This window comes from Perna viridis, chromosome 1 (genome assembly GCF_037379345.1).
Source record: "Perna viridis isolate PV_CMFRI_1.1 ecotype Kerala chromosome 1, ASM3737934v1, whole genome shotgun sequence".
Lineage (NCBI taxonomy): Eukaryota > Metazoa > Mollusca > Bivalvia > Mytilida > Mytilidae > Perna > Perna viridis.
Window position 1 is genome coordinate 12,150,342 of NC_142445.1, and position 15,738 is coordinate 12,166,079.

General features: G+C 33.3%; 1 protein-coding gene and 1 long non-coding RNA gene across 3 annotated transcripts in view; one reads left to right on the top strand and one right to left on the bottom strand.

Moving 5' to 3' along the window:
• LOC148627284 (N-acyl-phosphatidylethanolamine-hydrolyzing phospholipase D-like) overlaps positions 1-9,513 on the top strand; it is a 31,852-nt gene extending 22,339 nt beyond the window's left edge. For both annotated transcript variants that reach the window (XM_088570996.1, XM_088570989.1), the window contains exons 5-7: positions 1,250-1,401; positions 5,030-5,150; positions 7,794-9,513. In XM_088570996.1, coding sequence (XP_088427122.1) covers positions 1,250-1,401; positions 5,030-5,150; positions 7,794-7,937 — 417 coding nt within the window. In that variant the 3' untranslated portion in view covers positions 7,938-9,513. The remainder of the gene's footprint in view (positions 1-1,249; positions 1,402-5,029; positions 5,151-7,793) is intronic.
• LOC148627285 (uncharacterized) lies at positions 4,688-10,149 on the bottom strand. Its single transcript, XR_015920146.1, has 3 exons — positions 10,004-10,149; positions 7,652-7,707; positions 4,688-4,885 (listed from the first exon to the last, which is right to left on the bottom strand). It is a non-coding gene; the product is annotated as an uncharacterized LOC148627285 (long non-coding RNA).
• Positions 10,150-15,738: the final 5,589 nt, after the last annotated feature.

The following is a 15,738-nucleotide window of genomic DNA, read 5'->3' on the forward strand; positions in this document are numbered from 1 at the left end:
ATGCACTTGTTCACTTAATAACAATACATCCTTCCAAATATGGAAACAATTCTATACAAATTTTGTAAGAGTTATGTGTCTAAGACTGTTTTCAAGAATTTGAAGTTTAATATTCAGCAGGGGACATAAGGCTATGTTTGACAATTTGTTGTTGCAATAAGTTTGAGATATGGTTTATATGTCTATGTTCTGATTTTTATAATATGTGTATTTCATTTCTGCTAAATAATTAGTGTTCAGTAATTTATGCAAGAAAAATAAAACTAATGTTGTCGATTGGTTTGTTTTTGGAACAACCATTAAATGGTATGGGGTGTGGATATGATCATCATAATAAGGCAAAGAGTGGGTGGTGTGTTAGGTTCATCTTGCTTGTCTGTTATTCTCTCTGTCCATTCCAATCTTGCAATTATCTCAGTTCCCAATGGACGGATTGATTTCAAATTTTGTGTGTGGCTGCATATGGATGTGGTATATGTTATAAGTCATTTTAGTTGCTGTCTAATATCAGCCTTTTTTCAAATTCTGTTCTAACTCTAAACTCCTTTGAAAGATCAATTATGTTTGTTCCAAGCATCATAATAACCACATTTTCCTTCTGAACTTTTAAGAAACCCAACATACACAAGCATCATCAATATTTAAAAAGTAAATGAGAGTGAATTTAAAAATAAAAATGTCAATTTTCAAAACAAGTTGGTTATATGTGACTTGGTAATTAAGTATTAAAATTTGCTTTAATATGTGACAGTGATATTGAAATAATCCTAGTTTTCTAGTATAAGTTAGTCTATGAGTTCAAGCCTCATTGAATTGTTGTTAATATATCACTATCACAGTTCATGTAGCTTGTTATAGCCTCACAGGAAAAGTGGGAGGTATAGAGTATATCATGCTGTTTGTCTGTCTGTCCCTCTGTTCAACTGTCCTCAGTTCTAATCCGCAGCCCCTCTAAAACAGCTGAATGAAATTCATTGAAACTTTCACACATTCTTTATCACATGACGCCATAGACACCTTCTATTTTTTTCATCTGAAAGACCTTTGGGATTTACTGTATGGTTTCTACGGGAGGGAGCAGGGGTATCAATAAGTGAACTTTGCTCAGAGTAAAGTTTTTCAATCATTTATTTATTGTTATCAGTTCAATGAAGGTACATATATACCAGCTTACATGTGTTGATTTAAATTTATGTGTATATTTTCTTCCGTCATTGTTTTTGATAGTACATTTCTTTCAATTTTCTAGAGTTTATGGTGTGGCTGGGTGGTCGAAAGCAAGAAGGGACACAAATTTTATTACACAGGAGATACTGGATATTGCCCTGTTTTTAAACAGATTGGTGATAGGCTAGGACCAATGAATTTGTCAGCTATCCCTATTGGTTGTTATGCACCAGAGTGAGTATAATGTAGTACAAGTTTTAAATTGTGCTTGCAAGCAAGTCACATAAGTCCCTTCATGTTCCCCAAATGGTCCCAGAACCCAAAATTTTGAAATCTTAAGCTAAAATACCAAGTTTCTTACAATCTTGATGAATTTAACACTTTTTTCAATTGGAGTACCTTATTTTGGATGGTGGCTATTTTGAAATCACTAAATACAGAGGATTCCTCTTAATTGTTTACCCAATTTGTCAGAAAAAAAAATATGCCATTAACAGGAATATGCTATTATTAGGAATGTTGAATTTGGCATGGTGTAATGGAAGAGATGGGGAATGATTTGGTTCTTGTAAAAGCTATGTACTAATAATTTACAGAAATATGCAATAATCAGGTATGCATTTAAGTGGAATCCTCTGTACATAAATGACTATACTGGAGTAATGTGAAGTTGCAATACATGTATATGCATGAATCACCTAATGTCTGATTTCATTCATATACATAGATATGCAAATCTGTCCCCTGAAAAGTGCCTGGCAACATTTTTTGCTAAATTTTGGACATATTTCAGGTCAAGAAATGCCACCTGTTGGATATAGTAGAGACTATGACTTGTATTATAGAGAATGACCTTCATTTGAAAATGTCTTAAATAATAATAATAAACATAAGAAGTAACACATGCTTTGATATAGAACCCAAACCACATAGTTTAGTAACCAGGATATGCACATTTAAATTTTCATAGACAAAAATTGGACTCTTTAATGAGTATGGAATAGTAGGATAATTAACTGGAAACAGTGAATAACCAAAATATGATCATGAGTGCCAAAGAACGCCTAGATTTAACGTGTGTGCTGAACTTATTCCATGCACGTGTTAAATCTGAATGCGTTCTTGGCATGAGTGATCGTATTTTGGTTATTCATGATAACCAATTGATTATCCTATTTATTACGTAGATATCCTCATTATTCATTGTTTTTTCAACATAAATTTAACATTTTGTTAATGGTGGATTGATATTCTTGTTGTGACATTCTGGCGGGAGAAAGCACGAAAGTGAAATTTTCGAATTTATTTCACAGTATGAATTATCAAAATAAATTACACTGGGAACATTCGGTAAATCACTGCTTTCTTTATAATAAAATAAATAATCTAGCCAAGGTTATGATGAAAATAAATAATCTGACTTGCACCAGGCTGGAAATAAAATTTCTGACCTGAAATATTTGCAAGGCCTCCCTAAGAATCTAATGGTCATCCCTTAGGGGTCAAAAGCTGACCAAAAAAAATATTTTTACTGATGTCTGAACAATTACTTGAGTAAAAATGAATGGATCTCTTACAAATTGTACCATATAATGCCAGTCCATAAAAGGAAGACATGTGTTGACTTTGGTGGTTGTGACTTGAACTTATTAAGAGTGAATGGGCCAAAGATGAAAAATTGAATTTATTTGATTCTTTGATATGCCAAGTCAAAACCATTATACATGTATTGATTTTTACCAACTTTTATCTAGTTTGTCCAATGGATCAAAGAGGGTCTTTGTTATGTTGAAATAACCCCTGTGCAATGGTATTTGAATTTTAGTCTTATACCATTTTCTTCTTGAGGTGGGCCTGGGATTTTCAGCATTCAGTATGGAGAAAAAAATTGTATTTTGGATTGTTCAGTAATGGGGTAAATATTGAATCATGTTTTTTTTTCATTTTGTCAATGGCTAAAAATTTGGAATATATGTAAGACTCTGAAACGGGGTGGGACACAATGTACGATGTGGATGGTCAGGCGGAAGTGTGATGGTAGTATGCCGAAGTGCGTTTATGATCACGCTGAACTGCGATGGTTAGACATGATTTTTGACTGCCAATAGCAACGCAGAAATGCATTGGCCACTACGAGGAGGTGCAGTTTTTTTGTGCTGAAATATTTTGACGATCATGTAGATTTTTTCCTTTGAAACTGTAAATATACAATTATCTTAAAACTCAACAGATATGATATTAGTATACATGCAATCAGAAAAAAAACTTTGCTTTCATTTCATTCATTCTTCCAACTACTGATGAAATTATAAAAACAAAATTAATAATTTTACTTCATTTGTTTCGTACACTCAGTACATGTACTACATAAAACACATCTGATCAATAGTACCTGTAGAATTTGCAAATACAAATGTAATGTAGTATAAAACGGTGCTTTTTTTCTTGCGCTTGTGTCATCCTATACACTGTGGCTAAGGTATTCAAAGAATGATTGATGCTAAAGAGGTCTAGATTTGATGGATTAACGGACTGTACGTAATATGAAGAGAAACATGCTAGTCTTGTCTACTGGAACAAATTCGTGTCTTCGACATTCTAATTTTCTCTTTGAATTCGTATATTGCAGTTTCTATTTATTCTAAAGGTAAAAATCCACGATATCAAATTTATAAATAAAAGCAACATTTTTCATATTTTTAATACAACAATGACAAAGTTGTCCCGGTAAATCTTTTAATTTTATCTGTTATAGTTTTCTTGATGCATAAAATACGACTTTCAGTATCCGCTATCTTTTGTAACCCGTAGCTACAGTTTATGTTTCTCGAATTACCTCGAGTAACATAACGTATCTTTTAAGTTTTGACACTGCATTAAAGACATGTAATGTTAACACTCAAAATTATTAATGAAACATGCTACGTTTGTTTATATCGGCAACAATACACTAGCTACTTTCATGACTATACTTTCAGTTTGTTAGTTTCTCTATAACATTGTACGCGCTTATGCACATAGAATTTTGTGGCGACGTTGAGTGGGGTATAATAACGTACTTCCAAGTCATACATATATATATTTTATCTTAATATCCCAGACCCCACACCTTCTTATGCCTAATAAGAAGGTAGATTGGTGCCTAAATGTCTGGTCAGAGTTGTAAGCAAGTGGAACATTTAAGTACTGGTCCATATAAAATTCAGACACCACTAATAGTAGAGGTGATTTGTAGTGTAGAAAAACCAGTCAAACGAACAATGCTTTTTCTGCCTGCATATGCTGTGTTTTTACGTATTTGAGAAACCATTCATTTTCCACTAAAATCAATCCAATCAAACCTATTCAAGAGCATTAACTCTTGCAAAGTGCCAATTTCATACACAATCTATATAATTTTTATCTCTAAAGCACAACAACCAAATGAAAAACTAAGACTGGTTATGTGATCAGTTACTATTTCTGAACAAGAAATATAAGTTAATATGGTGGGTTTTTGAGATGCATATATATAATTTTTATCTCAAAAATGTAACAACCCAATAAATAACTAACAAAAGGTTATTTGATTGAAATGTTTTTCAATTAAAAATTAAACTGAATTAAGTGAGTTTTTGATATGTATGAATCACCTAATGTCTGATTTTCTTTAAAACTGCAACTTAATCAAGCTTGAATGTTGTCTCCATACCTGCTCCAAATGTTCAGGGTGCAACTTCTGCAATTATATCAAACTGTGAAGCATTTTATTTACTTGTGCTGTAATTACCTGTTACAAAATAATAGGTATATTTTGTTACCAATACTGTCATTTGTATAACTATAGGCTTTTTTTAAATATTGGTATTTCCCATTTTGATAGGTACTTTATGGAACCACAGCATATTGGCCCTAAAGAAGCTGTAGTCATACATCAAGAAGTTAAATCAAAGAGATCTGTTGGTATCCATTGGGGAACTTTTGATGGTCTAGGCTCCCATGAGGTAAGTTACATGTATCAGATGAGTATATATATGTTTAAGCCATGTGTTATACCATATTTTCATTCATGATTGAAGAATTTTCTCATTTTTTCTGCCGTTTTATCTGTCTGTATATAACATTAACAGATTGTCCACTTACTCAATGATTTGTTTGCATACTGTGCCAATAGTTCATTTATATTTGTGGGTGTCAATATTGTTGTTGAAGGGAAAGGGACGTTAATTTATGGTTCATTGGAAAATCCTGAAAAATTTGAAAGATCTTCTGGAAACCCTCAATGCTAGATTATCATCAGAATACAGTAGCATCAAGACTTATGATTTTTATTGACAACATATTTGTCTAGTGTGGTGGACCCATTTTTCAACAAACAGTCGGCATACCAGTGGGAACAAATTGTGCTCCGTTTCTTACTGACTTATTCTTTCACTTTTATGAGGCAGGCTTTAAAGCTGATCTGGTTCAAAAGATGAAACATTGTTTAGCTAGATCCTTTGATCTCAGTTTCTGCTGTATAGTTGATATATTAACTTTAAACAATCGTAGTTTCAGGGATTTTATATATCGCATCTACCCCAAAGAACTAGAGATAAAGGACACAACAGACAGTATGAAGTCAGTCTCATATCTTGTACTGCGCTTAGAGTTTGATGGTGAAAGAAAACTCGTGACAATACTACATGACAAATGTGATGACTTCTCAGTAGTGTCAACTTTCTTTTACTTTCATCTGTGGCAATATCCCTTCAGCACCTGCACATGGAGTTATCTTATCACAACTCAAAGGTTATGCCAGATTTTATGCAACTTAGTTGACTTTTTGTACCATGTTAGAAATCTTATAATTAGGCTTCTGGAATAAGTTCATTGTGCTATAAGATGGATGTCGTCACCACAGAAGTTTTATGGTTGTCATCATGAACTCGTGGATTAATATGGTGTATCCATCTGCACTATGAGAATCGATTTGTTCACTGTGTCTAAGTTTTCTTTTCCTCTTTTGTTTACATAGGAGTTGACACTTTGTTAGCAACTTGGTAGGTGTTTATGAAAAAATCAGAGGATACTTACTCTACCAATGCATTTGGTCCAATTGCTCCCAGTTTTTAGTTGAGTCCATGTAGCTCTTTTATTTTTGTGTCTTTGTATGTGTTATTTTAGTTATTTCATCTTCTTTGTTATGTGTGACTGTTTTCCCTGTCTATTCTGTATACTTTGTATGTATTATTTTGGTTTTTTTAGGTTCTTTGTTGTGTATATATATCTGTTTTCCATGTCTGGTCTTTGTCTCTGGCTTACATTCTTTTTGATTTTCGCTTGAATCTTGGTTTCCTTGATTACTCTTGGTCAGTGAAATAAAACAGATGAAACTTTCCACATATCTTGTATTATCCTTGCCAAAATGACAGGAGTAATTTCAATTTTTAACTGTTCAAATTTTATAAAGCATTTATCAGACGATCAAAAGATCCATTTTCATTTCCCCAACTTCATGAAGAAAAGAAAATTAAGAACCCTTTGGTTGCATATTTTTTTATGAAACCCTGATTCTCTTAAATGTCTCAAGTTTTAAACATGTGGAAGACAACATAAAGAGTAATCAAGGAAACCAAGATTCTAGCAGAAATCAAAAGAATGTAATCCAGGGACAAAGACCCAACATCGAAAACAGACAAACACAACAAAGAAGATAAAGTAACTAAAATAATATATACAAAGTAACAAAAGTAAATAAGCAACTCGTAATCCACTAAAAACTGGGAGCATGGACCAGGTGCACCGGTAGAGTAAGCATCCCCTGCTTTTCTACGAACCCTGCCAAAATGTGAACAATGCTCATTAAAAGATAACTGCCACTCCCCACCTGAGAAACCAAATAGTCAAAGTGTAAACAAAGTTGTGAAAGTGGAAACATAATTGTCAAAGAGGAAGTTGATGTCACTCAAATCTGAAATCAAAGCCCTATATAACTAATATCAAGTAGCTGTGATGAGTAGTTGCTAAGAAAACTTAAAGGTATGGACAGACAAATGGACAGACAAACAGACTGAGATTGGCTATCTTAGTCATTTTATATGACAAAAGTCAAAGAGATGGTTGTTTGTTGGATTCTTAATTTTGTCATTTTGTTTACCCACAACAGTTGGGAAATTGGTACTCAAAGAATAATACTGAAACCAATGTAAGGCCTTTTTTAGGCTTTGGTTGTATGAATTATTGTGCATGCAAAACTGTATAGCTTCACCAAGGAATTTTATAGTAGAAAACTTCAGCAATCTTTTGTTGCACACATGACAGAGGAAGGGTAGGTCCTATTCTTGGATGGCCTGTTTTTTAATGTATGTTGCATTTTTTTTTTCGAAGTTTTTTCATCTTAGTTGTTTGATTGCAATGGGGTCACCTATGTTGAATGATTTAAACACTATGAAAAAAACTTTGATAAGTGTTGGCATGTAACATAATTGTTAGCTGGATATCATTGGATACATTTTAAGCTCACCTGAACCATACAGCATCTGTTAACATTGATTAGATCCGTCAAACCCATGTCGACTGCTACAATAGAGTTTACATCTTAGTAGTAAGTATAACATCTAACATTAAATAAAATGTAAACTTATAAATTCATTAATTTTTCTTAGCACTACTTAGAGCCAAGAGAGAAGCTGAAGGACGCAGCAAAGGTTTTAAAGACAGAAGACGAGTTTTTTACAGTAGAGCATGGAAAAATCAAATTTATTCCTTACACACAAAACAGTTCGGATAGTAATCCAAGCAATCTGTAGAGAAAGGACAAGACAGCGTTATTGTCAATTAATTAAAAATTTGATTTGTGTAATAAACATTCTGTTTGTTGACTTTGGGCAACTTAGATTATTTTGTATAAATTAATTTGTACTTTCACATTATTATGTCAGTTCATCAGCAGTCTTGAATTCAAATAAAATAGTGAGGTGAGGTATATCTAAATTACTAATAAACAGTAGTGATATTGTTTGGCTTAAACTTGAATAAAAACTTTTTTTAGGCTAAAATAGGATATATTCCTAGGAGTTGCATATTTTTCACCTGAAAACTCAACAGGTGCTAAATGAGATTTAAATGACTTATACCTTAAACTTTTAAGTGATATTGTAAAATTCAGTTCACAAGGAGATATATTAATCAACTTTAGTACCTACACAAGTACAAAACCTGACTTTGTGATCTCAGATTATTCTCAATATTCTCATTCTGAAGATAAAAACTACTTTTCTGACTCCCCAATCCCAAGAAATAATGTGGACAAGAAACCACTCAATAATAGTGGCAAACTTCTTTTAAATCTTTGTATAGAAGCAAGTCTTAAAATATTAAATGGAAGAACAGTTGGAGACCTCCAAGGTAAATATACATGCAAAATTTATAATGGGTGTAGCTTAGTTGACTATACACTCGCCTTGACAAATCTTATGCAAGGAATACATGTAGGTAGCTTTTCAACCAAAGAGCTGACAACCATATCTGACCATTGTTTGATAAACTATTGTTTACTCACATGCTTTCAGGATAAGATAACCAAAGACAAATTAAACCCCTCCCAGGAAAATTTGTTTGGAATGAGGAGTCAATAGAACAACATAAAAATAATATATGGAATTTCTCTATTAAATCTAAAATTCAGGATTTTTTGTCTAATAACAATGTGGACACAGACTGGTATTGCCCGAGAGGCAAGTATGGACACAGACTGGTATTGCCCGAGAGGCAAGTGTGGACACAGACTGGTATTGCCCAAGAGGCAAGTATGGATGCAGACTGGTGTTGCCCAAAGAGCAAATTTACTTATGTTTTGTCTTGAAAGAGTAATCAAGGGAACCAAGATTCTAGCGGAAATCAAAAGAATGTAATCCGGGGACAAAGACCAGACATGGAAAACAGACAAACACAACAAAGAACATAAAGTAACTAAAAAATTATATACTAAGTAACAAAAGTAAATGAGCAACTTGGACCCCACTAAAAACTGGGAGGATGGACCAGGTGCACCGCTAGGATATATTTCACTATCGTTCAATATTCTTTTATTTTTCTTTGTTCTTCGAATTATTGGGATAAATTGAATATCGTTTGTATAGTTGGTATCCATGACAACAATTAGATTGATTCAGTGTTTTATTTCACATGGTATTGTGGAAAGCAGTTTCACTACAAATGATATAGAGTTGGATTGAAATTTTTGGTTTAAATAATTGGTCTAAATAGATGTAATCTTGTTTTTTCAAAATTCAAATTTAGAGGAAGTGAGACTTCTAAGTTATTGTGTAAAAGATTGTATTTTTATTCACATAGCAAACTTCAAATAAAAAAAATTCGTTTTTACATAGTATTTTATCTCTGTTTTACACCAGGCACCCGAAAACCCATAAGGCAAACAAAAGGGAAAAGTCACAAGACGACACGACTGCAATCTAACTGTAGATATATCGTCTCATCTCAGAGATAGAAACTCATATCGGTGTATCAAATTGTGCATGATGACAACCTTAAAACTTCTGACTGCATTGATGATATCCTGCCATATGGCTTAGAGCCTTGTCAGAACAAGAAACAGAAAATTCATAATCCGGGGACAAAGACTAGAATAAAAAAAAAAGAGACAAAATACTATAAAGACAAATTAACTAAAAAAGAATGAATAAATGACTAAATGAATAAATGTACAACCTTAATTCCACTAAGAACTGTGAGTATAGACCAGGTGCACTGGTTTACAAGCGTCAACTGCTTATCTGCTGTTGCTGTTGTGGTGAAAATTCTGGGTTTAAACTTAGGAGGGGAATTACGACATTGTAAAGAAATCAGTCCTTACCTTTGAGATGATGATATCATTACAGCCAATGAGTTCATGATTTTTGAACAAATATGTCCTTATCTTTAAGATGGCCATATCATTACAACAAATGAGTTAATGATTTTTTAACTTTTGAAGTTTAGTCTTGCGAAAACATAAATTATTTCTGACGTCACTCTGACGTCAGATAAGGACGCCGATCCGATCGTGAGCGTCGAGATAATAAAAGTACAACAATAACTTCAACAAAAAATAGAAAAGATAACAAAAACAACAACAATATAACAACAAAAGCTTCTTCTCGAACTCATATGGTGAGTACTTTGGTTAAATTGCGGTAAGGCTGGTAATTCAATGCTGACTACGAGTTAAAATAATCGAACGTGCTACTTACCATACCGGTGCACCTGGTCCATGCTCCCAGTTTTTACTGGAGTCCGAGTTACTCATTTACTTTCGTTACTTTGTATGTATTATTTTGGTTTTTTAGGTTTTTTGTTGTGTATATATATATATATATATATATATATATCTGTTTTCCATGTCTGGTCTTTGTCTGTGGCTTACGTTCTTATTGATTTTCGCTAGAATCTTGGCTTCCTTGATTACTCTTTTTGCAAAAACATCGCACTTGCTAACGTATGGATTCGACAAATGTAAATAGACCGTAATAACAATATTACCTAACCGGTAAATTCCGGGCATTATTCAAAAAGGAAACAAATAGCAACACATGATATTAACCCTTATACTGTCAAAGGGCCGATCGGCCCGATTGACGTTGTCTTAAACTTTGACTGTCACAAGACCAATGAGACCGATTGACGTTGTCGTTACCTGCCATATGATACTGAAAACACTACCGAAATTGTTGAAAATATTGTCAAGAGTACAAAGAGGGTGATATTATCAGATCCCACCGTTTGGGTAATCCGAACAGGAAGGACCGCCTAGGCAGAACTCTGCCACCTCGTCAGATAATTGTTCGCCTAAAAGATCACTTGACGAAGAAGCGTATACTCAAGTCCAGCAAAAACTTGAAATATAGTGAGTATTATAAAGATGTTCTCATAAATGAAGATCTTACAAAAACTATAAGTGCTTTAGCATACAAATGTCGCCAACTGAAAAATCGCTTTTTCATCAAACAAACTTAGACAGTTGACGGCAAGATATTCATAAAAGAAAACACAGATAAGATCGTCGTAACCAACACCGAGTCAGCCCTGAAAAACTACGTGCGGGAAAATTGTCCTCGATACAAGTAGTTCTCCGGTGTGCTAGTTGATATTTGTCACGGTTTCTCTATTTCAACCAAGACGTTGCGGTCAGTGTTTCAAAACACATCACAAAGCAGAAATATAATATCTTAATTGTATCCGCATCAAAGTATTCATACGATCATTCAGGTAAAAAATGGTTTTGTGGAAATAACGACTTGATTACCAATTATATGCCGTTGTCGGATGTGTCCACAAAACTAGAAATTTTCTTTTAATAGAACTGTAATTTAGCGCTATCAAAGACAGAGGACGGGGGCAAACAAAAAAAATCCTTTGTTGTTGCTTTGGGTTTATGAACTTGGCCTTCCTAATTATGAAGTAATAGTAAAACTTTAATGGTCGACGTATTTCATACACGAAGTCAACATGCATGTAAACAAGACATTTTTCTTTTGTTATTATTCGACGTCAAAATATTTTGGCGAAAGGCGTTGTACATAGTCACATATTTTGATTCTATGAGAATCCTGCCATTTGATTGGTTTGTTGACAAAAATCAACATTGTTTCAATTGTATAAACTAACTTACTATTTAGGCCACGCCCACCTTTTACGGAACTACTCATTTGTTAACATCCGAAACAATGTTTTCAGTCACATTGTAGATTTAAACTCCAGCGCTGTAGATTTAAAGTCCAGCACTGTAGATTCAAAGTCCAGCGCTGAAGATTCAAAGTCCGGCGCTGAATATTTAGTAAAACTCCAGCGCTGAAGATTTAAAGTTCAGCGCTGTAGATTTAAAGTCTAGCGCCGTAGATTCAAAGTCCAGCGCTGTAGATTCAAACTCAAGCGCTGTTGATTCAAACTCCAGCGCTGTAGATCTGTTGTATATATACCATGTATACATACGCAGGAACAAACATTCACTGTAGGTTAAAACGAATGATATATGCCAAGCGGATATTTCCCTCTGTCTGCTAACTCACATTTTACCTATCATGTATAGGAACTGAATAAACTCAATGATGTCAGTGCCAGGCTTTATGTGTCAAACACGTACTCCTATATACTCAATCACTTACCAAATTAAACTCATGATACGTAAGCAGATAGAGGAATAAACCTTAATCTTGAATGCTTCTGATGGTTATTTTTTTAAATCATGCAATGCTCAAACGTTGACTCATTGTCTTACATACCATTTTGATCACTGCCAATGAAAAATATTGTATTAAACAATAGCAGGACGAAAATGTTAGGCTACTCATTAACGTACTTAAAAAACTGCACATAATCATTAATGGACAAGGTTAGGCTTTTTTTTTAAATCTAATTTTTTCAATAATTCAGTAATTTTAAAAATTACAAATTCTTGGCATGTAATTGAAATATATCCTTTTTGTGGCTTATGTGTAAATACAAATATGAAAGTACCTTTTTGGTCGAAATCTCTATTTTTTTCTTTCAAACGTTAATTTTAGAATAGTGGGTAGGGTTGCGCTTTTCCATTTTACAAGAAGTCACAGAAGTAAAATGGGTTTCTTTTTACGGTATTCATTTTATCAATAAATACCATTATGACAGATATATAAACCTTCCATCAAATCTGAAAAAAATTCAAAAGCCTAATGTATCAGACAATTATGCGATGTGAACGTTTCATGAACAATTTTCTAACTTAACCTTGGAAAATTATTCTTTAACGCACAAATATCTCTATAAACCGCTACTATAAACTCTAAAAATGTAGTTGTGCAACAGCTTCCTGTTTAATGGACTTTTACTTAGAGTATTTACATGCCCAAAACAACTAAATTTGAAACCATTTATTGGAATATTTTGAAATTTATTATGCAGCTTTATCCTTAGAAATAAACTGACTCAGAATCGACGTTCTGTGAGGCGGTGACATACGCCCTATGAACGCATAGCCCGCATAATCCAGTCGTTATATTGCGCTCAAATACGATCAATTCAATGAAGACGGAAAGAGCTTGAATTATGCGACACAGTTTTTCTTGTTTTTGTTAATAACAACGATAATAAATCGAGAATTAAATGAACTAATTGTTCCTCGATAATTACAGTTGATAGATATAAAATAAAAACGATTTATTCCTATAAATATAATAATGCGTATTCATTCATACCGTTGATTTAAAGACCACTATTTCCTTATTTTGCCAGAGAAAGAAAAGTAATACGTGAACTGTTTTGACTAGTCGGCTATCCCGAATTTAACTTTAGAAAAAATATATGCGTAATCAAATTGAGAATATTTTCTGTACTGGCCGGACCAGTGAGCTTAATCATTTATTTTTGGCGATATAATATAATGTAGAAGATACCAAACTAACTTTACCAAAGGCAAATTCATGAATCGCACTGGAAAGAACTGTACAAGAATGAGGCAAACAAAAATCAACAAAGACATGCCGACAAGAAGAGAACGCCATGAACAAAGAACATCGAAAAAAGTAAACGACAGGCCCACTTACAAACAAAAGATACACCACAAATAGTAAACATGTCTGATGACGGTCAATCCAGAAAAGTACTTCACATGCAACTGAATTCATAAAGTAAATTTGTAACCTATTAAAGATGTGACTTGCAGTCTTTCCGGCATGTATTCCATATTCCCCTTATTTTACAAAAAATAAAGCTTTAGGCAATAAAAACTCCAATAAAAAAAAACCGGGGGCGAAACCAGGTGCTCCGGAAGGGTAAGCGTATCCTCAGTTTCGCATACGACACCGGTCATATTGCCCAGAGGTCAAAGCCGTCAAAGTCCTAATTTTTTTCCAATTGTGAACTTTCCGTTCTTGAGTAGCATGAAGTCTACATTTCCAAATCAATACGGTTTTCTAGGGTATGCATGTCTTATTATGACTCAGGCTTTAGTTTGCAGCGTTGTGTTTATGTCATGATTTATGCTGGTCATTTGGTCCTAGTCATAAAATTGCCCGTGGCCAGGGTGTTTATTTTTTGGACGTGTATCCCTTCCGTTGCTTTTTATACCCCCTCCCCTAGGGGGAGGTGGTATGTTGTGATCCACACGTCCGTCCGTCTGCCCGTCACACTTTTCGTTTCCAGATGATTAAAAGAAAACGCTTTAACATAGCTTTCTCAAATTTAATATGTTGCTTCATAATACAAAATGAAGGTCAAGTTCGATTTTGATATAAATTGGTTTTGTCGTTCAAGAGTTATTTGTCCCTTAATCATTTGAAAAAGCATCTTTACTTCGTTTCCAGATGATTAAAAGAAAATGCTTGAACATAGCTTTCTCAAATTTTAATTTGTTGTTTCATTATATAAAATGAAGGTTATGTTCGATTTTGACCTAAATTGCTTTTGTCTTTCTAGAGTTATTTGCCCTTGATCGTTTGAAAAAGCATGTTTATTTCGTTTCCAGATGATTAAAAGAAAACGCTTGAACATAGCTTTCTAAAATTTTAATATGTTGTTTCATAATATAAAATGAAGGTCAAGTCCATTTGGACGTAAATGCCTACGTTGTTAAAGAGTTATTTGCCCTTGATCGTTTGAAAAAGCATGTTTATTTCGTTTCCATATGATTAAAAGAAAATGTTTTTACAGAGGTTTCTCAAATTTTAATATATTGTTTCATAATATAAAAGGAAGGTCAAGTTCGATTTTGACATACATTGCTTTATGTCATTTAAAATCAAACCAAATAAAACCAAAATTAAAGGGAAAAAAAGAAAAAAAAAACACTCATGTAATACCTTTATAACAAGTTTAATCAAATGTTGAGTCCATGCACTCCACAAAGTTGTGTATATGAAGGAAAAGTCTAGTCATGACCTTGAATATCAGTAGGGTTCCAGATTTACTCAGTACTAAATTGGGTAAAGTTCCATTGATAATGCTTGGTCGAGGCTAACCACAAGCTTTCATGATTAAAAAAAACAATCACGCCTAACCATGACCTTGAACTTCATCACACGATTTTGAAAATTAGTATGATTCGAGATCTTACTTCAGTACTGTCATTTTACATAATCTAATTAAGACCCACCGATGAATGTTGAGTCTAGGCTGCCAACAAACTTTTATGACTACAAAAAAAAAACACCACGAACTTAAACTTCCTGTCATGACCTTGAAAATAAATACTACCATTGTGCCAATTTTGTATAGGATCCATTGATAATTGTCGATGCTAGGCTGCCAAGAAGCTTTTACGACTTCAAAAACAACAAACTCCACCATGACCTTCAACTGCAACGCTTGACCTTGAAAATCTAAAATAAAACTAGATCTTATCAAGTTATATCATTGAACAAAAATTTGTAACGATCCATAAAAAATTATTGAGTCAAGGCGTATATACAAAGTATACAGAATTCAACAAAATTTGGAATGCTGTCCTTTTTATTTTCATTATTTTCTATGACATATCATTTTTTTTGCAAGAGACATCTTATCAACCAAAATATGAAACTGAAAATAATCTGAAAAGTTTTTATTTATTTTATTTTTATTTTTTTATTTTATTTTATT